This window comes from Stigmatopora nigra, chromosome 10 (assembly GCF_051989575.1).
Source record: "Stigmatopora nigra isolate UIUO_SnigA chromosome 10, RoL_Snig_1.1, whole genome shotgun sequence".
In the NCBI taxonomy this organism is placed as follows: Eukaryota; Metazoa; Chordata; class Actinopteri; order Syngnathiformes; family Syngnathidae; genus Stigmatopora; species Stigmatopora nigra.
Window position 1 is genome coordinate 7,142,556 of NC_135517.1, and position 21,887 is coordinate 7,164,442.

The window sequence follows — 21,887 nt, forward strand, 5'->3', positions numbered from 1 at the left end:
AGAATATTTTTTTAATGTAGTTGAGTGATTGTGAGACACCTTGGGTGTGTAAAATGCCTCTAAACAATGAGTCTGGAGTCCATGTCCTGCAGGTAAAAACTAAATTGGAAATTTGATCTTATTCAAGGCCATACGTTAGAGGCAACCGACAGGATGTAGTAAAGAATCACTTGTGTGTAAAATGAAATACAAATTCAATGTCAACACCAACTACTCCAATTTTGCACATTTCATGTCTCACTTGCTCAGATATATGGATTGAGCGACAAGGTTCTTACCATAGACATAATGCATATGGTTTCTATTTTAGGGGGGAAACTTCAATGTTTTCCAGGGTTGAACCTGCCTAGTTACCAGGCGCAACCACAGGCAGGCGAAAGACAAATGATTCAAGAATAGGATGAAAGTAGATTGGATTGAGTGCACATACTGGTACAGACATTTTCCTCCCCCTGCTCTCCCTCCCACTCTTATTCCCTCACTTCTTTGCCTAATAAGCAGCGTTCCTGTGAGCTGATGCAAGGCGGAGGAAACAGAACAGGCGTTCTGGGACCGCTGGAAATATTCCCACATGAGGCATAACATGATAAAGACTTATTATCTCACTAAGCTGCTGTAAACACAGATGCACACATAAATACACACTGTACACAACTCTCTCACTTGCATGCTTGCTCGGTGACTCTCACAACAAACTCACTCACATCCACTCGGGAGTGAACCTGGTTTAGGAGTGGTGATGAGCACTGACCAAGTGGAATTTGACAGAAGCAATCCCGCTAACAATGCCACAGAGTGAAGCCGCTCGCTGGGTATTGAAGTTGTTTGAACACCCCCCACTCCCCTCAACTGTCCCTCCTGGAGCAGGGGGAAGGAATAGTCAAGAGTTTGGCTGATTATGAGGGCAATCTTTTCGGGAACATCTGAAAAAACTACAAGTCAAAACAGGACTGGGCTCTGCTCATCAATCTCACCAGTCTCATAGACATATACACGTATAAAGACTGACTGTGAGGTAATCTGTTACAGTACAAAAGTAGTTGCCTTTTGGAGCAAGTTGAGTCCTATTTGCTGGCTTCCCAATACTAATTAGACAGCTTTTTCCCCCCCTTTTCTCTATCTCTCTGCTCAACCTTCACTCATACCTCCGTCCCTTTCGCTATGTCCCCTTGGTCGAGAGTGGGAATGTCTTCCGCACACACTCTCAGGTGAAAGGTTCAGCTCGAGGGGGTCGAAACTTGAAGATGTACAGAGTGTGTGCGTAGAGCACGTCCAGGCAAGCTTTTTCTCGCTGCCAGAAACACTTTAACCTAGAGCTATCTGTGTGTCTCTGTGTGTGCATGCATCATAGACCTAATCAAAGACTTGGGGCTAGATTTATGCCCCTGCCTTTTCCCCGACCTCCATTACACCATCTTATATACACCCATTACAGGATATGGCCGAGTACACACCCTTTGGAGCGGCATTGCACATTGACTCTGTGTGTGTATGTGTGAAAGACAGGTTATGTGTTCACTTCCCCATTAGGTCCCTGTCCACCTGCGAGCTCTATCTCCATAGCATACTGCTAATAAGGTCAATGGGAAAGCTTTAGAAGCAGATGAGCAGGCATTACATTACAGCACGGTGTGGGCCCGATAGGCGGCCGGTGATTCATGCTCAGTGAGATGTGTGATGACGCAAAGAGTTTGTAGCGTGCTGCAAAGTCAGTGGATCTGTTGATCACTCAGCACCATGCATGGCTTCATAATATTACCTCGGGGAGTAGTTTGACCTAGCTGGGGTCCGTCTGGGGGAGGGGAAGATGGTTGGGAAGAGGAGTGAGGTTAGAGATTAAGTGACTGGCTTTAAATGTCACAATAACGATCTACTTCTTAGTTTTAACCTCCCGGGCGGATGGGTGCCAGGAGTGCGTGTTAGGAAGTACTACAGTCTTGATTTATGATTTTAAAGTCACTGCTTATTAAGACAGAATTCTTGACCAGGCTGTTAGCACCTTGTACTTCCTAACCACGACATTACTTTTGCATATTCGTACTTCAGTAACTTTTACAAGTATACCGCTATAATACTGATTTTTCTTTTCTTTTTCCAGAGTCAATTTTATTGGATAGATTTGTTTGATGTGGAGAAACACAGATCCGTATGATTAGAGAAAAGAAAAAGCTCTTGGAGTGCTGTTCATAAGCCTGTCGCAATGAATCAATTAACCGTGTGGTAAATAAAAAAAATAAAAAAGTTTGGCTGCGATTCATTGCCGCTTGAGCTTCATTGATTAACTTCATTGATTTGATAGGACACTCTAGTTCATTCTACATATTTTAATTTGTCGTCAACACAACGTAGAACTAAAGTTCAGGCATACAAAATAGGAATCTATATTAAATATTCTACATAGTTATGAAATGGAAAGTTGTACTAACTACCACAGCCTTTTATTAACCATATAAAGAGCTCATGTGGTAACAGTCCTATAAAATCGCAATATCCTTTCACACATTGATCAATTTTCTATGAAAACCATGACTGTTGACTTCATTATGTGCTTGCACAATCCGTCTGTAATTGAGCCTTCAATTTAGAGATTTTTTCCTTAACACATGGTCATGTTGTTAAGCAGCATAACTGTCACCACAAGACTCTCCAGAGCTCTTTCCATCCTTGAAAATGACTTGTACCTATTTATCAAAAAGCCCAGAGTTGTCATTTATTTGGTTGGTGAATTGGATTTGGCATGTTGTTTGATTTCATTCCAGTACTACCATTTCTCCGTCAGTCCTTTTTTCCACTTGATGCGAAAAAGTTGCAACTGTTTCCATTGGGGAAAGATTTTGCAAAAGAACTACAATATCGCAAAAGTGGGAAAACTTTGTCTGTGACTTGCTAGCGTCGACCCTTTTCAACTTGCATCTTTTCCACCTACACAATAACACATTTAGGCCCTTGTCCCCTAGCAACATCCCATTAATGGGGCCGCTAGTGTTCTATCTCAACCACACCTGCTGTCAACCTTTCACAGTGAACATGTACACACACACACACACACACAGTACACACACATTGCCTCAGAGGCAAAGCAGAGTTGGAATCTCTGATGAAATTTCTTTTATTCTTTCCACAGAGGGCACAAGTTGTACCGCTCTGAAAGCTGCGCACACGTTCTTGTGCGCTCACACAACACACGAACAGTCCCACCGAGCTAGTGGGTAAAATATCTCCATGGCATTTTGTGTACCCGTTTTGGGTTGCAGAAATGAATCCATCAGATGTTTCCATCTAAAACTTTGCACTTGTGTGTTAATTTCTAAAAGTGCATCAGGCAAGCCAGCGAGATTGAGCTTGTCATTAGGAGTTTGCAACTCACATGCTGGCATGAAGGTTTGTTTTGTTTTGTATTAGAGACTTTCTGTGTGCTCTACGAGCATTCTTGTGTGTGTGTGTGTCTCTCCGCACTCCCACGCTTACACTCCCTAACGATGGCAAATGCGCCTGTGTGTTTGCAAGGCCTTGTTTCTCAAAAACAACAACACATCCAGGAACGGCGCGTTTTGTCTAGTTTTGTGCAAGGAGGGCGCTCTAATTAGAGAAGGCCCTATGAAGGTGCTTCAAACGCGCGTTGTCAAAGACCAACCTGCTCATGGCTTACACACAGCGCACACATGCCACCTCTGATTATTGGAGAAATGCGTGTTTTATTTAACTATATCGCTGGGTATTAGCAGCCTTGTCAGTTTAGATTTGCTGCCTGTCTGATCCTAATCCGTGCGTGCGCTCACAGACGCACACATCTACATGCAGACAAAGTCTGCTTCAGGTGTCGCTTTGTGGCCACTTGTGCGTGGGTGGTTCATGACCAAAAGCCCTTTTCAGAAAGTGCACACGCACGCACATGAACACACACAATGCACTTCCCTATCTTGCCATGTGTTTGCTTTAGCTTCCACACTTGTTTACCCTTTCAGATAGGCACAGGATTTCTGTTTAATACTGCCCAGGCTGCTTTTGTTTAAACCGTGTTGTTCTCTGTCTCCTTTTCTCCAATCCCCCATCTTGCCCTTTCCTGTCTGTCTACCATCAGGTGCCAGTGATGATGGTGGAATCAGCCTCTGAGACCATTCGAACGACACCGTCCGGCCAGAACGGCGTCAGCAGCCTCAGCAGCCAATCAGACGGAGGGGGGAGAGAGGGCGGATCCAATGGTGACACAAATGGAGAGATCAGCCCAGTCGATCTACTGCACCTGCAACAGCAACAGGTATGTGCGTGTACATGTGTATCTGTGTGTGTGTGTGTGTGTGTGTGTGTGTGTGTGTGTGTGTGTGTGTGTTTGCGCATTCACCTATGCACCTGTTATCATGATTGTCAAGTTGAAGGACATCCTACAGTTGCATCCATGCACTGTAATGTCCATTGTGTAGAACACACCAGTCACTTGGATAACTTACACATGTGGCAACTTTTGGCAGCCTTGTTTTTCTGCCCCTCACTCCACTCTGAGTGTGCATTTTTTATTTATTTTTTTGTCATGCAAATATTTTCCACTGTAGACAACGTCTGAGCCCCAACGAGGTTAAGGGAGACATTTTTTTCCACATAAACACATGAGCACAATAGAGGTGTCTGTCAGTGTTGTGTTCATTTGTTTTATTTTGTCCCTCATGCATGAAGTGTTTGTCAGTGTTTGTATGTATGACACATCAGTATGTAGCCTCTCCAGTAAGCTTGTTTATGTAGCCTCCAGTGTGCCAGACTCCCCTTATCTTCACTAGAAGCCCCACATTATATTCAGCATACACCCACTCATACAAACTTTAACCAAGTCTAATGGTGGCAGTCACTCCAGGGTGGGTATTAATGCACTCTAAGTATACAGTGGTACCTCCTAAGTAAAAAAAATAATTGGTTCCAGAGGTGGTTTCTTTCGTTAAATTTTACTAAATAGAGACACATTTTATAAGTAATGGCCTTAATTTGTTCCAAGGTCGCCAATACTACCAATTAAACCCTTTTAAAAATCATCAAAACTTGTATGAAATATGTGAGATACGCACAAAAAGAGAAAAATACATATCATTGGCATAACATGTTATTCTTAAAGAAATGTTAAATAAGCATAAGATTTTCTAATGCCAGTTTTGATAACTTTCTTTTAGGCGTGTGTTAGTCTTTTTATTTTTGAGTGAAACAACCTGTTAGACTGTACCATTACTATTCTGACTTTTCCATTTGTGTAGCTATTTTAACTAATTTGAGGAAGTGTGCATTGAGATCTGGTTCCAGCATTACGTCTGCTCATGTTCATGATGAGGAAACCCCTGCCTGCTCAAATAATCCCCCTAATTATTATGTTAAAGACTCAGTTTTTCGATGAATACTTGAGGCCCTTCACTTCCATTTTGGCCCCCTGTCGCCGATCCTTCCCCTGACTACCTCCTCGCTCTGCTTCCTCAGCAACCTTCAGACGAGGACACACACACATGGAGTTATGCACTAATGCACACACATAAACAGCCAACCTGTAGCACACACAAAGCGAGCCTTTCTTCTCATGGACGGGTCTTTGCTCTCGATGTTTTTGCACCTGTGTGTGTGTGTGTATGCTGGTATTTCCTCTTGAGCGGGTTACCAACCACAAACATGACTCCCTCTCTTTCCATCTTTTTCTCTTTCTCTCACTCTTCAAACCACTTTTATTATTATCATTATTATTTTTTTTCTTTTGCTACAGTCCACAGTAGACTGAAAGACAAGCACAACCTTTACCCCAGATTTTAAAGTCGTGGCTCATCGATCATAAGTTTATTGTATCTTAATTTATCGCATAATAAATAAATAACAAGATTTTTTTTATATGGACTTAAAATAGGAAGCCAACAACCTTTGATCACTCTGCTACAGGAATAGGAAATAGATTAACATAATATATTTTTGTGTTTTGAAATCACATAATCACTTGCCCCGTTTCTACTATCCAACCAAAACATATTTATCAATGGATGGATCTCATACCAAAGCTACAGTAACTATTTTAATATTTAAACGTTGTGATTTTTCTTAATACAAATACAACAATACAAGTTTTTTTCCAAATAAGATGTGAGTGATTTTATACTCTAAGTTTATCAATCCAAGCACTAAACGCCAAAATATCAATCTCTAGCCACATATACAGTACATAAACCTCTTGGCTTGTATCGTGAAAGAAGCTGCAGATACAGTTCCTACTTTCCCATTCAGAATTCTTTATTGCTCTGTGTTGTTGGAACACACTGAAATCTGTCTCTTTGGCGCCTTGGAGAAATCGCATTAATGTCCTACTGTCAGAACCCTCATTTGGGCCTTCTGTCTGAGTGAGGCTGCCAGCTGTAAATACTTTTATAGGGTACGTAGATAACCACTCACAAGCCATAAAATTAGCTAACAAGAGATGTCACAAAATGCTCTGCCTTTAATTGACAGTTCAAATTCCTATTTCTCATTGGATTGTGCAGGTGTACGTAACACTGCGTCCACTGAGTGTAGAGAGGTGGCACGGGCAGAGTTTGAGGCGATTGCTTAAACAGCCGCAGGGTTTGAAGGTAAAAGTTGGGGCAAGAGGGAAACACGCTGGGAGGGAAAGCAGTGGTCACTGGTGGGGCTGGAGAGAAGGAATAGAGGGATGAGGGAGGAGTGTAGCACTGAGACGTGTCAGAAAAAGGGCGCCTGGGCCCCCCTGTGGAATGTGGCCTGTCTGCCTCCCCAGAAGAACACAGTAAGGGAGAGAAAGAAAAGGAGGGGCGGGGGGCAAAAACCAGTTCTGCCCCATCATGTAGGAGAGAAGGAGGAGGGAGGCAGCAAGAACAAAGAGCGGCATTACAGGGCAAGGGTAAGGAGAGGTGGAAAAGTGAGAGTGTGTTGCACTTTGTTGAGGCGCACGGGTGTAGACATGCAATGATGCATAGCCAACGAGAAATGTAAGCAGGATAAATCCTCACATACCTCAAAACGGTATGTGTGTTCTGATGAGAACCAGGTGTCTTCACTACTTTTCTTTTCCTTACATCTCTCATCCACCCCCGTTTTTGTAGTAAACTACTACATCGCTGTCTCCTCCTTTTCCCTCACCATCAATTAATGGCTTCTGGTGTTCCAGCCACCACAGTAGTAGTAGCAGCTGGCGCTGACAGCAAAAGAGGGGAAAGGAAGGAGAGAGAAATGGTGACAAAAAGGTGCCGTTTCCTTTCAGGAGTGCCACTCATCGGTTTGGGCTTTCCCCCCTTTTTTCCCCCTCTCCCTCTCACTCTCTGCCTTGTTCACCATCAGCCTTGGCCTTAGGATACTTCTGCAGTCAAATAGAAAGTGAGAGGTGCATTCAATTGCCTATCAAAGGCTCAGTAGTTGAGGAAAAAGGCAGTTTTACAAATTGGCCTGGACCTTCTATGATCTGGACTCTCATTTGTCATGTTGTATTAATTTATTTTACTTGGAACATCCTTGGCATCTTTCTTGATGCCGTCATGCATTCGGTAGATCTTAAACATTTCTGCTAGGTGTCGACACTACATATAACCCCTAACCCAAAGATGAACCTGCATTAACCACGTCTTAATCCTCAGTCTTTAAAAGGTGTGCCCCCTTAATCTATGTAAGTGAAATTGAGCCTCGTCAAGGTATATGAACAAAAATGAGTTCACATACATGCAATTACAGCAATCGACAAGATAATAATGTGCGCAATCTCCCTAACCATTTATGTCTATTGACTATATCTCCATATATTTATTCTGAATCCACCAGTCAGACACTAAACAGATCAACAAATATACACATATGAACAAAAATAGTCTTTAAGGCTCTTGTCTTAACTTTAATCTTAGCTTTAGGCCTGCCATACACAGAATGACATATTTGACATGTTACATTTGGCGTCGGCATACCTGCAAATTGACCCGCATGGATACTATTTACCTCTTGTGACCACTTTTTTAAGAAAATATTTTGAGACACTACATAAAAACTCTGCGCATTGTATTATTTATACATTGACGACTATGTTCATGCTTATTCCATCTTGTAACTGCAATCCATAGTTCTTCTAATCCAAACATCATTTCCTAGAAATTAATTTGCTGTATTTTATCCATAAAATGAGATCTTATTTCACAATCATTTCCATGAAGTTGTCAAAGTGCTCTCAAAATCAAATTGGAAATTGCTCTTGATGCAACTAGACAAGTATATATTGTACACACATCACAAGCACGGTGATGTGAGTTAATGAAGGGTGTAATTTAGTAGCCGCAGTGATGACTGGAGATCAGGGGAAAACGATAAAGATCTACATGTGCACTAACACTGATAATATGATAAGTGTGCTGCACGTATTTGTGGAAAGACTGCAGTTCAGTCTGAGGGCCTCATGTTAAGGCAAAATGATTGTAATCGGCCCGTCTGGATTGACGATGACTAGAGAGTAGACTTGCTAAGTAATAGGAGGTGCTGGTCACATTCAGGTTCTGTATAACCTCTAGCTCTCCTTCAGAGTTCACTTTTAGGTCAGGGGTGACTAGGAGATAGAGGTGATGAGGTGAGTGCTAAATAGAAAGAGAGAGTCATTTCCTGACAACACTTTTTTGATTTCTTAGTGCAGTGGGATTTCATTTAATCACATTATGCTTGTGCATCTGCATGAGCAGTGGAGTCCCCTTGCACATTGGTGCGTGCGCTTCCTTCACAATGTGTATGTGTTTTAACCAGCACAACCCCCAGTGTGTGTATGCATGTTTCCCACTGTCCTATGTGCAGGCCACTAAATCATTGGCCAGCCTCTCTGAGTGCTGTCACCTCCTAAAAGCGTTGCATTGGTCTCAGCCTGGCTGTCCTTTTTATGATTGGGGTCAGTGAAGTTCAAAGGTCACAATAGGCCAGAATGGGTTGCCAAGCATCACAGAACACCCACGGCTGGATTGGCCACAATACAAAGGATACAATAAAACTTAAAAAGTTCCTTCCAAGAGGGTCCAAAGCACCAGTAACACTTGTTTCCTGACTTTTGCTTTTCCAAAGGTAACATGATGAAAATTCAGTCGTCGTACAAATTGATTCAACCATAGAAGGGAAATTCATAGATAAGTGTTTACTTTATGAGTGTCCATTGTCCGTGTGTAGTTTATATGGTATTACCTTTTCTGGGTCATTGAGCGTTGAGGCAGATATCAAATTCCTTCATTTGATTCTTCATACATACAGCATGGTTTTGAAATGCAGCTGTGGTTCTATCCATTTCTGAGTTGATCAAAAATGCCATCATAGTAGAGTGCGACTTAACTAAAATTGTATCAAATACTGGCTCACTGTCTGCTGTGAGTCTACAATCCAGCGATGAGGCTTCATGGATAAATCGTAGACGGACTGAAGAGATGGTTCAGCAGGCCAGATAAGCCCGCATGGACACAGTCACGGTTGGTTGACCCAGTCAGCCACGAGGCTCCCAGACAAGAAAAGACAAATAGCAACCCAGCTAAAAAGCTTTGTGCATGTGTGTGTATGTATGTATGTATGTCTACCTCATCTTTGTTGTGGAGACTGAGTTTTACACACTTGCACCTGGAGTGCTAAGGCTGGCATTGGTTGCCATGGGAGTGTTTAGAAGCACTTAAGCTCAGAGGGTCTGCCTGTACTGTCAGGTAAATAAAACACACACACACAAGTGGGGAGAGACTTGCCAACATTCCTCTTTTGAGGGGATGAAGGTGTAGAATGTTGAGTGTTCAGCTAATCTGCAGAGGACATCACCGTAGTGACGTTTTCAGGGTCAGCGAGCAAAGCTCAATTCTCTTGTGCCCTGATTAGTTGCAGATTTGTGACAAAAATGATTTGACCAATATCTGAATACAAGCGTATTGATAGTAAGATTCTCAATTAATTCAAAATCTGTCAGGAATGTAGAGATACATAGATTGTTGAGCTGTGTATCGCAAGGCTAGGAACTTTTTTTTTGTTTGTCTATGAAACACTGTTTGTGCTCTTGAATAATAGTGCTTTAATATCTTTTCTTTTTTTTTAATCACAGTGAGTTCTCACAACAGATATTAAGGAGGCTATTTGGCATGATTCTAGTCTTGGACAAACTTCAATGTTACATTTTTACCAAGTAGAGCTTCATGTTATGTATGATTTATTGGTCTTTTATTTTTAAATTAGCTACCGTGTCTCCGATATCCTTGCAGCTGCAGGTTTCTGTTGCTACTGAAACTCTACACACTAGTAGGGCAATATTCTACAAGAAATTCTCTGATAAAATACAACACAAAACTTATTGCTGTAAAGGCTTTTTTCATTCCAGATCAATACAAAAATAATAATTGATTAAAAAAAAAACTACCGGCACTTGTGTTCAGTAATTTGTAAGGCATAATTTTATTTCATCATTTAAATTCACAAAGCAATATAACCAGTTGTTTTTTTTCCTACAACTGAATGCTTTACTTTAACAAGTTATCATTTGTCATGTAATAAATTTAACCACTTCCTCTTTTTGGAAAAAAACACCCACACACAACATCCTATCTGAAATTCAGTCATAAAATTACTCATCAATGCAACTTTCACGGCACCCAGTCTCTGAAGTTGGGACTACTTCCGGTATTTGTGGGTGTGGGTGGGTGGAGCTGGTCTCGAAGGTGCCTCCAGCTCCACAGCCAGGTGTAGAAACTCTCTGAACCAAAAACATGAAAGAAGTTTATTTCAGGCAAAACTTTTACAGACCATTGGCAAAAAAAAAAGAAAAAGTTTGCAAAACCAATAGTACTTTGCGTGTACATTTGTCTTCCTGTGTGTATATATATGTGTGTGTAAATGTACATGTGCACATGACAGGCAGTCTCTGTTTACCTATAAGTATGCTTTCACTCTGTCTCCTGAGCCAGGTCTTGGCAGTGTCTTGCATGTGTTATTAGTTAATTTTTTTTACTCTCCCCTTTTGGTTATTAATAATAACAGTTAAACGGCTTCCATATGTGCAGCTTGGTTGCCAGGCTAGTACTATGCTCATCATGGCCCGGCCCGCACAGGCTTGCTTCTAAGAGCTTACCCTTGCTGGGGAGGAGGAGCGCTTTCAACTCTGGAGGTCAACCAAATAAGAGCAAAGTGGCCCTTTCTGCCCTGGAGCATGACCAAGCTACTAAACTGTCCGAGCTTATACATGATGAGGGTGAACTAATAGAAGGCTCAAGGTATGTGTGTGTGAGTGTGTGTGTGTGTGTGTGTGTGTGTGTGTGTGTGTGTGTGTGTGTGTGTTCTGCTGTGGGCTGAGTCTGTCTGCAGTGAGACCTTCCTCTCTTGCCAAACGAGCTGTTTTGGAAACCGCAGGGAAACTGCATATGTCCATATAATCTCTGACGTGTGTGTGTGTGTGTGTGTGTGTGTGTGTGTGTGTGTGTGTGTGTGTGTGTGTGTGTGTGTGTGTGTGTGTGTGTGTGTGTGTGTGTGTGTGTGTGTGCGCACGGGCAGTTGTGTAGCCCTATTTTCCATCAATTAGCCGCTTGGACTGCAATGGGTCTTAGATTACAGAGGAAACCCCTTTTATATTGTCAGGAAGGGAGTTTCTGTCTATTTCTGGCCTTCTCACCTTGTTGGATTTTCGGTAAATGTCGGGAAGCCGTTTGTTGTCAGTACTTACATTTGACATGCGAGTTTGATGATAAATTATGTCATGACATAAAGCAGTCCAAGGTATTCAGTCATCTTGCCTTTATGACCAGGTCTATACCCCTGCGAATCAATAGAAACGTTAGATGAGAGTCGGCAAGGTGAGGTTTTCTCATTGCGCCGCAGAGTTTTGCACTAAGGCAAACCATCTGGAAAACAGCATTCGTCCGGGAGTTTTAAACAGGTCGCTTTTGTGAAAAATAGGATGTGAAAAAAATAAAATAAAATAAAAACGGCCAGCATTACAGCATATTCTGATGTTCCTTTTGGAGTTTGTGAGTTTTTATTGCGTTGGCTCTAGAGTGCGGTCTTTCCTCTCTTTAATGGTCAGTCTGGGCCCAGAGAAACTTGTCTTCAGACATTTTAGAAGCTCAGCTCTCTAACTGAGCCTCTATATTGCGGAAACATTACATTAAATAGCTGAATAAAGTTGCCCTTGGCTGATGTTTCTCTAGGTGTCTTAGATAGAAAGAGATAGAAATGCCATTCTTGATCAGGAGGTGGGCAGCCAGTTTGAAGTTGCCTTGAATAGAAAAAAATGGTTGCAATACTGGTGAGTGGGATGATTAATTCCAGGAACCCTGTGTGAGGACAACTGAGAAAAGGGGGCAAAGACTTGGCAGGGCTTCAACTCTTTGTAACTCACTGTAAAATTGGGGGGCTTTACCAGGATTTTACTCCATCTGCAACCTACTCATATACGTTTATGTCCAGGAAACATTGATCTACTTACCGTTTTCTGCTGCTGCATAGCAACAATAATAATAATACATTTACCTCTTGAGTTGCCTTTAGTCAATTGGAGACTGATTTATTTTGCCATTTGATATAGTGAATAAAGTATTCCATTAAATGATTCTGCCAGCTGTTTTGCAACAGTATTTTCCGATGCTATTTGTACACTTTAGTAGATTGCTGAAATTTTTATTATTGTATTATGGTACAGAGCCTCACAGTTCTGAGATCATGGGATCATATTAAAAATAAGTGGTAGTTATATAGTATATTATTTTAGATAACAAATTGTCTATTGAGATTCACTATCCATATAAAAAATATAACTTCATGTCAATGTAATATTTAAATAATTAAAAAAAGACCAGCCCTTTAGTTTTTTTAAGATGCATTTTCACAGATTGTTTGTTCAACATGATTCCTTCATCTTCCAATTCACTTTTAATTAATAAATAATACATTTCAGATAGATTTATGAAATTGGGCAACTTTTGGCGGCATTGCCGATGATTTCTGACAGGACACCACGGTCGTGTAAAGTCGGGTTGGTTTGGAAGCGCAACCGTGGTGATACTCAGTGGACAGAAGTTGGTGGGTGACCAATGGAGAAAGGGCTTCTTTGACCTAGCTCCCACTTGGATTTCATCTTCAATACTAGACTCTGAGAAACTGATGAAACTAAAGAAAAGATTGTGAAGAACTAAGCCCCGCCCCTTCCTTGCAAAGCCACGTCTCCTGCCGATCCAAAATCAGAAAGCATGCAGGCCTGTAGAGAAGCACTTGGGTGTGACGGGCTTTTCTCCGCATCTTCACTCAATACATCTATGCCCGTTTTCCTGTACTCCCCTGAGGGAGCAGTAGATCTATATGGATAAAAGTGTATTACATTCCCTTCAGACATACTGTACTCACAATGTGTTTTGTTGCACTTGCCCAGTTTGGCTCAGTCATGTAAAAAAAACGGCCACTCGCTCCTCTCTTTCCCCCCACATTCTTCTTGGTCAAAGTGAAGAAATGTGATACCACCTGCCTCCTCCCTGTCCTCCTCCTTCTCCCCAAAGGACAGCAACCCAGCGCTTGCCCCGGGGACTGTTTACCAAAGAGGCATGGAGGGAGGGATGGGGAGTGGATGGTTAGACTATAGGGGAGGAGAGAGAGGGGCACGTTTGTTTCGTTTTGGCCATCAACAATGGACCTCAGTCAGTGCTGATGGATTACTCCAACATATGGTACCCACCTGTCTTTTCCCTCCCTATTCTAGACTTCACTCTGTTTAGATTACTTTGCTTCTCTCTGCCTGTCTCACTCAAACACACTGGATGGATTAGAGGCCAGATTCATCTCACGAGCACTCACACACCTACACATAGACGGGTACACAGACCTGTTTGCTTTCGCGACCTGAAACCGGCTCACATTTCACAATTCAGTACATTTAATAACCACAGTTTTATATTCAATGGCCAAACTATCTGCACAGACAAAAAAATGTTGGTGATATAAAATGCAATGTCAAGTTCTGTGCCACTCAAAGAAGAATAGAAAAAAAGCATAGCTCAAGTTCAAGCATCAGAAATATTCCTTGTGCATTTACACATTGAAAGGTCATTATATTTACTTGACACCGAGCTCATTGAAATACCTCTTCTTTTCTCCAAACGGATGTTTCTTTTACTGGCCCTCCTTTGAAAGGAACTCAGTGGTAAATCGTTTTCCCAACTTTGTCACTTGGTGCGACCGCTCCTCACCACAACCATGTGTGTGTGAGTGTGCATTTGTATGTAGGTGACCCTGCAGATTTTTTTTTTAAGCACTGTTATTAAAGGCTGTGTCAGAGGCGATGATTTACAGAGGGGTGCGATGACAAGTCAGAAGAACACACACACACACACACCAACACTCGCACTGTGTGCTCTCAGGCCTCCAAGCTGAGCGCTGACCTCGTCACCCCTCCTTCCCCTTCCTCCTCCTCCTACCTCTCTCACTCTCATAAAACCTGTCTGACACCATTGATGTGTGTGTATGTGTGTACTTGTTTTTTGTGTGTGTGTGTGTGCATGCTCCTCGGCAGCACAAAGACTCTGTTGTTGGGCCTCCCTCTTAGGCCTCTCTCATATTTTCTTTAAAGGTGCAGTGCGCCCCCAGGAATGCCACAGGGGGAACAGAGAGTTTTGGGGGGTTGTTTCGGAGGAGATGGTTGTGTGTGTGTCTATGTGTGTGTCTGTGTGTGTGTGTGTGTGAGTTACAATGCCACAGCTCACCCAGGTCACAGGGAAAAAAGGAGAGGGTGAAGATGCGAAATGAAGCATTAGTGAGGAGGGACAACATGGGACGACAATGACGAGAGCTTCTTGACTACATTGAAAAGAGTGTGTGCATGCATAATTGCGTGCCTACATGTGAGTTCAGGACTGTGGACAAGCATCATTCCAGTACCCTTTTCTTAACACTGTAGAAAATAACTAAGATAGACAGCCACCATAATATGCACAATGTATATTTACTATATATTGTCAGTGTTAGACAACTGAATCCATAATGATGCATCAGCTTTCCAAGACAGGATATGATTAATCATAATAAATACAATACAGATGCATAATACAAAATATCTGTGAATCAACTTACGAACAAATTCAACTTATGAACTATTGCTCGGAATCTAACTCCTTCGTAAATAGAGGAGCGTCTGTATATCAAAAATATCTCAGAAATTTTCATCAAGAGTAGAACTCAAGGTTAAACACAAGCTGCACTGGAATGCACTTCTGTCGTTTTGGACAGAGGAAATATGTCAAACAAATGGGAATTTTTGTGGGTTTTTATTTTTATTTTTTATATAATTGTAAATGAATTGTAAACTAGCTGTGAACAAGAGTGAATGTGTCAAATTTTATGTTTCCCCTTAGCAGGCAACCTAGAAGCACAATTATACATTGTCTATATTGTGCAACAATAACTTTTATAATTTTATCATATATATTTAGCACTGAGTTGCTCTAGGCCAGTAACTCAGTTACTCTGATGCAGACAAACAAACTATAATGTGCCACTTATAGATAAGATAGGAATCCTACAGTATCCAGATTAATCACACCAAAGTACCCGGAGAAAACCCAAGCAAAAGCCACACAGTAAAGGCTGACCTGTGATCGAACCTTTGACCTCAGAACTGTGAGGCCAACGCACTATGTTGTGGGATCTTTGTTCCGTATTAAAAAAAAAAAAAACACTGCATTTGTATCATTATAATGAAGAATCTCAATATAGAAAACATTTTCAGTAATTCGGGGGAAAGATGCAATGACTTAATGGCTATTTACACATTCTTAAATCCACCTTAATACTGTTTAGGTAAATTAAGCAACTACCTTTTTTTGTAGTATGTATTTGTCAGATGGTCTACAAAAGCACATCTATGAATAGAGGCGTAGGAGAGGAGACAGGCATCACCTCTGCTCTGTTCGAGCGTTTATGAAAGCCATAAATGGTTCTTTAATATAGTGGTAATCAGGGTGGTAATTTGGGTGGAATTGTCCTTTATTGTTGCCAGACATGGCTTCCAAACTGCTGCCAACACACACGCACACACACGCAGACAAAAGCCTACACTGGCTCTTAGGCAGACATGGTGTTCAAGGCCTAATTCACACCACATGCCAACAAACTGGGCGGTTGTGTGTGTATATATGTGTCTGTGTGTCTGTGCTTGTTTTAATGCTGAGGTCAAACCAGTAAATGGGAGGGGGTTCCCGAGATTTTTGTTCAAGTGTTAAAATTCACGTGTGTGCGTATGTATATACAGGCGCGTCCACATCCACATCTGTGTATGTGTGTTTTAATTGCGGTCTCAGCAAAAGTCGCAAGTGCGCTCTACCCAGATGGTTTTCATCATTGTGACTGCACAGAGCATTTCTGTCTCTTTCAGCCTCCCTCTAATCTCCCCCTCTGTTTTTGCAATTAGACATTACTCAATGTGCCACAGTGTCTAATTTGACAATTCATTAAATATGTGACATTATACTGTAACTCTGTGTTGCACTCTTTCACAACAACAGTCGTCGTTTCGTTGTATAATGACGCATTACAACTCATTCCTGGCCTCGCGTGAACAACCCAAGTTGCAACCATTAATTTGTGGCGTCGGCACATATGTACATGTAGACTTTCATGAATCAATATTTACTGAGGAACCTTTCCCCTTTGAGGCAGAGGAAGCAAATGTGCATCCTGCTGTCTCCCCTCTATAAGCCTCCATCACGAGGATGTTTTGCGTGTGTACATGTGTGTGTGTGCTCACAGATCGTGTGTTTTGAAATGGGTGTTTTCTTGTTTTGTTTTCGCCACAGTTGAGACATTCCAACAAAAAGACGTTTGCCTCTGAAATGGATTTGTCTTGACAATCTGGTCTTATAGATTCTTAACAATAGAAATGGCAACATTGTATAGCAAATATGTGGTCAAGTACAAGATATAAGTTAAGGAAAGTCCATAAGAGTTGGTGTTACTGGGCTTACTGGAGAGCACTGGAGGACAGGGAAGTAGAATAGGCGGAAGAGTTGGGAGGTTCATGGCTCATCATTGTGCACCAGGGTCACCTTACATACATACACCATAAACCTCCAATTTGTTTCAACACCATAATGTAATTCAATCCCAATTTGTAGCCTCTTAGAGCTTTCAAATTTAAGATGTTGCATTGTATTGCACCACGTGGCTCTGTCTGTGTGTACATTACTATCATGTCCGCTCTGGCTTTTGCAGGCTCTTCAGGCAGCCAGACAATTCCTCCTCCAGCAGGCCTCTGGACTCAACTCCCCCGGCAGCAACGAGGTCAAACAGAGCCCAGTGCAGGTCAGAACACACTTTAACACACTCACCAACACACGTGCAGAGGTCTCCCTCAAAATCAACTACACTGTGATATAAGCACACATCTTTCCTTCCTTATTGCTCCGGCTTCCTCCTTTTTATCTTCTTGGTCACATCAGAGCTGTTTGATTTATAGTTGTAGTTCATATGAGGAACTGCAGACTGCAAAGTAGTAGCATCAGGTAAAACAAGGTCTTTTCGTTAAAAAAAAAAGGTATTAATAATTGAAAAAATGTGTGAGTTTTATCTAATCATTTAAAGGTGTGATAAATTTTGTGCATGTGTAGAGGTTTAGTAGCTTGTTTAAATCTAAAAGTAATACGGTGGATGGGGAATGACAGTTTTCAGATTAAAAAAAACATGGATAGGACGCGTGTTGAGTTGACCTGCCTCGTGTGCACATTCTGATGTGGGGTGTTACCTTCTATTTCCTTCCTTTACTTTGCCTCCCAACACACACACACACACACACACACACACACACACACACGCATATCCACTCAAAGCCCCTCCCACTTGCCTCTCTCCATCTCTGTCTTGTTTGTCTTGTTTGTTGGTGCCTGGCCTGTTAGCCTCCCTGCACTATCCAGGGCACCGAACTACATCTCTGTTGTCTCAGCTGTCAGCTCAAATGGTTAGACACATCCTGCCAATGCTCTCTAGGATGTGTGTTGGCAGGGTGTGTGTGTGTGCTTGTGTGTCCTCAGTGAGTAAAAACAAGGTACATGAAAAAAAGTAGTCTTTACTAGACTTCCAAGGTTGTAATTTGTGATTTCAAAGCTGCCTACTTAGATTTGTTTTAGGCGTGGTTCTTGTAAACAGACAAACCCTCTAAATAAATATTGCATTTTTTTTTTCTAGCACTAATCTTCTGGACTTTTGTTCCTATATGTCTTAAGGCTGCAGCTGATTAAAACTCACAATTATATTTCCTTATATATTTTTTTAGTAATCCTTAGAAATCCATCAGAGAAAATTGATTGAATGTTTTAATTAACCCTTTGCAAGGCAAGTGCCTATTTATGGTTATTAAAAAAATGAAGCTTAATCCCATGGAGATGTGGCATTGAGATCTAAGTAAATCAAATCATGGGTCACATAGGCCACAATATCAATATATATATATATATTGTGTTTAGCTCATATTTAAAAAAAACATGGTAAATTAATAGAATGTTAATAATAAATAAAATAAATTAAAACGGAAATACACTTGTGTTATTGCCCCCAATTTTGTTTTTATTTCATACTTCATTGGAATGAGCACCAAACCACTTCTAAAAGAAATATTTCCATTTTGCAATTTGTTTTAGACAAAGAAATAAGCTAAATGAGTTACACAATTTGTAGGAGTTGTAATTTAAAAACAAAGAGAATCATTCATCAAACTATTCAGCCCTATCAAAAATAGGCCCGCAAATTAAATTGAATAAGGTCCTATCTTAAAATGTGGATGACAAGTGGTTCAGTGATTCAAGTCAGGCACAAAATGGCCGTCTTCAGGTTGTTCCTGGGATACACTCTCACATGCAAATGAGTGTCAGGCAATAATTAGATCTTTAGGAGCCTGATAATTAGATTCCCTCCCCCTCCCTACCCCCCTTTTCTCCGAGGGACAGAGAAAGGGGGAAGACTTCTTCTGGTGCCTTCTATGAAGACAAGGTTTATGCTGACAACAACTCTAATACTAACCCCAGAGCCCCCGACCCCTTTAGATCCATCCGCCCTTGCCCTGTACCCATTACCCATCATATTTCTCTTCTTTTTCTTCATTTGTAATGGAAGGGAGGATCTAGACTGCAAGGGAAAGAAACTCACCAAGATGATATCTACTCAATGATTGGTTGTTCTGAGATGGTCTTTGTATTTGACTGGTAGCGTGAGATATTTTCAATCCACTCTGCGTGCGCAGGCGGGTTTGCGTACGTTACTCTCTTGTGTCACATCCAGAGGAAACTTGACAATGGCTTACATCTTTCGACAGGCAATTGGAGGAACAATTGATGGTGTCCAATGGAGGTTCAGATGTGCTAAAAGTACAATAGTTTGATTTAGTTTGAAGATGATGGAATTCAATTAATAATATAAACCAATGTATATCATAGTTATTCAAACAGTGTGTCTTGCATTTGGATGCACACCTTTGTCCAAAACTCTATTAGTCATCATTATAGACACTTACATTACAGATTAGTATCTGTAATTTTGGTGTTAAGGCATTTTGTAAAATGTTCAATTCATGTTATGTTACACAAATATTCCCTCTGATGTCTAGTGCAAGATTTTAACCCTAAAGATCCCAGACCTGAAAATATCCCTGTCCTCTGAAGCAGATCATGTAGTCGATGTTGGACATGAGTGTCACAGTTATCTTAATTGCCGATGGCATGAGTGGGCGGGAGCCCAATTGGCTGACACAGTAGCAACTGGTGGATTAGCCAGCATAATGCACGCCTTCATGACCTGCCACGCTTGCACAATGGCCACGCTTGGCACTTGCTCATATGGCGGGTGGCTCCAAGTGCTCACATATACCACATAGCCACTTGGCACTGCTTGCTTGGCACACTTAACACGCCGCCACTTGGCATGCACACACACAGATTACTGCACGTGCTTGGAGGCCCGTATGTGTGTAATTGAATAGTGAAGGTGTCCTGTTTTCATGTATTATTGAGGAGCGTGTTTTTAATTAGCAGAAAATGTAAAAAGACTCATTAGAGGTGTGTTAATTAGACACGTTCTGAAGAGGCCTGGCACTGGCACAGCAGGTCTCAGGAAGAGTCATGTCAGTCTAAAGCCAAGATTTAAATTCACTCAAACCGTTTTCTGATGGCATGCTGCTCTCTCCACGCTCAGTTTTTTCCTGGTTTGAACATGTGAGAAACTCGAGTATACATTGTTTAATTGTCCTTATAGTAACCAACAATGTATGTGAAAAGATGAGTGCTTTGCCCCTTAGAGTGGGACTTAAGCAGTCCTTCTTTTCCTCCTCCAGTTTTTCCCCTTTAAAGTTTTTTCTCTCTCAAACCACTCCTTTTGTCCACTCACTGAAAGTGTTTAGTCGACAGTTTCTCTTATTTGATGTGCAGGGAATTGAGAGGGTGTGTATGTGTGTGCGTCTGTGTCAGACAGGCGGGGATAGAACAAAGCTTGGGGTACGCAGGGTCCTGACAGTTTGTGAAGGGTGTATGGGAAGAGGTTGGGATCAGGCTTGGCTCTGGTCAGGATGGAGAGAAAGGTCCACTTGTGACCGCTGGAGTGTGAAACTCTCATTTTGTGATTTGAAACATGAGTGAAATCAATAATGAAATATGGTCAATAACAGCCACTCCTCATACTTCCCAATGAAGTGGCCCAGCCCGGGTGTGTGTTTTAGCGTGTGTTTCTGGAAGTGTGTTGCCATTTTTGTTCTGAGGCACTGGGGCGTTATATCAGCGGTAGGCCGGGGTGGGGGAAACTATAAAAGGGAGTGGGGTACATTTTTGTACTTGAACTTGGTCTGTCACTGTCCTCCCGAGAATTTTTTTTTCTTTTCATTTTGTACGTTGCCCTGTCAAGTAGAGTATTTGCTGTGAGTGTGTGTCTACATGTGTATGGCCATAGTGAACAATATACCACCTCAAAGGCAGGTGGAACCTCAAGATGGTGTTCCCAGAAGACTGTGATCCAGTGTTGTTCCCCTCCATTCTGAGACCCTACATATCAGGTCATGGGTTTCCCCCGCTCTTCATCCATTCTCCCTGTTTTTTTTTTTTTTAGTGCTCTCAGAGACTTGCCCATAGTTTTTCACACCCATGTGTCTTTCAATATAGATAGATGCAGCATATTTTATGATGAGGATGTGAAAACTAACTAGTAACTCACATGTCATCATGTTACACATGGCTGCCACCTATGAGCAATATGCCAATTCAAAAGAAGTATAGCTGAACCACCAAGGTCATTCTATTTGGAATCTAAAAAGATTGCTTAGGAATAAATAAGAGTCACTAAAATTCAAAGGGTTATCACATATGAAATCCATTGCAAGAGATGGTGTAAAACAAACGGTTGCAATGATGTTAGAACAAAAATGTAATAAAAAATACAAATGTGGCTTCTTAAATCTCGCCACTTAGTAGAATAAGGTAGTGAAATATTCCCTGTAAAGTTAGCAGTGTTTATTCTTAATTTAAAAAGGACTAGGCTCCCTGTCACTTATCTTAATATCTTACTGCAAATTCATTCCATGCTGGATGTGGATTAACTTTTTGACGAATGGGAGGTTGAGCAATGCAGCACTATCCAAAGGATGATGTGTAAATTCCAACTAATTCCATATGTAAAGAAATTTATATCACCAATTCACCATGAAATCTAAGTAAAAATGTCAACTTTTCCTGAACTTGGAAGAACAGCCTTTTTATTTTTTGTACTCCTCAGTGACGCATTCTTTAAGATAATCCAATTGTTCCAGCTTTTATATAGTGTATTTCTCTTAAAATCCCCAGTGTTGTCAGCTGCGTGACATCCACAAGAATAGTATGCAGCTTGAACAAGCATTTTGACGTGTGTCGAATATATTAATTAAACTCAATCCTTCTTTG

At 41.4% G+C, this 21,887-nt stretch overlaps 1 protein-coding gene across 5 annotated transcripts in view; it reads left to right on the top strand.

The window, feature by feature from the left end:
* The window catches only part of foxp4 (forkhead box P4), a 123,169-nt gene that overhangs the window by 67,644 nt on the left and 33,638 nt on the right, over nucleotides 1-21,887 (top strand). For all 5 annotated transcript variants that reach the window (XM_077726171.1, XM_077726174.1, XM_077726172.1 and 2 more), the window contains 2 exons: nucleotides 4,082-4,258; nucleotides 17,191-17,280. In XM_077726171.1, coding sequence (XP_077582297.1) covers nucleotides 4,082-4,258; nucleotides 17,191-17,280 — 267 coding nt within the window. The remainder of the gene's footprint in view (nucleotides 1-4,081; nucleotides 4,259-17,190; nucleotides 17,281-21,887) is intronic.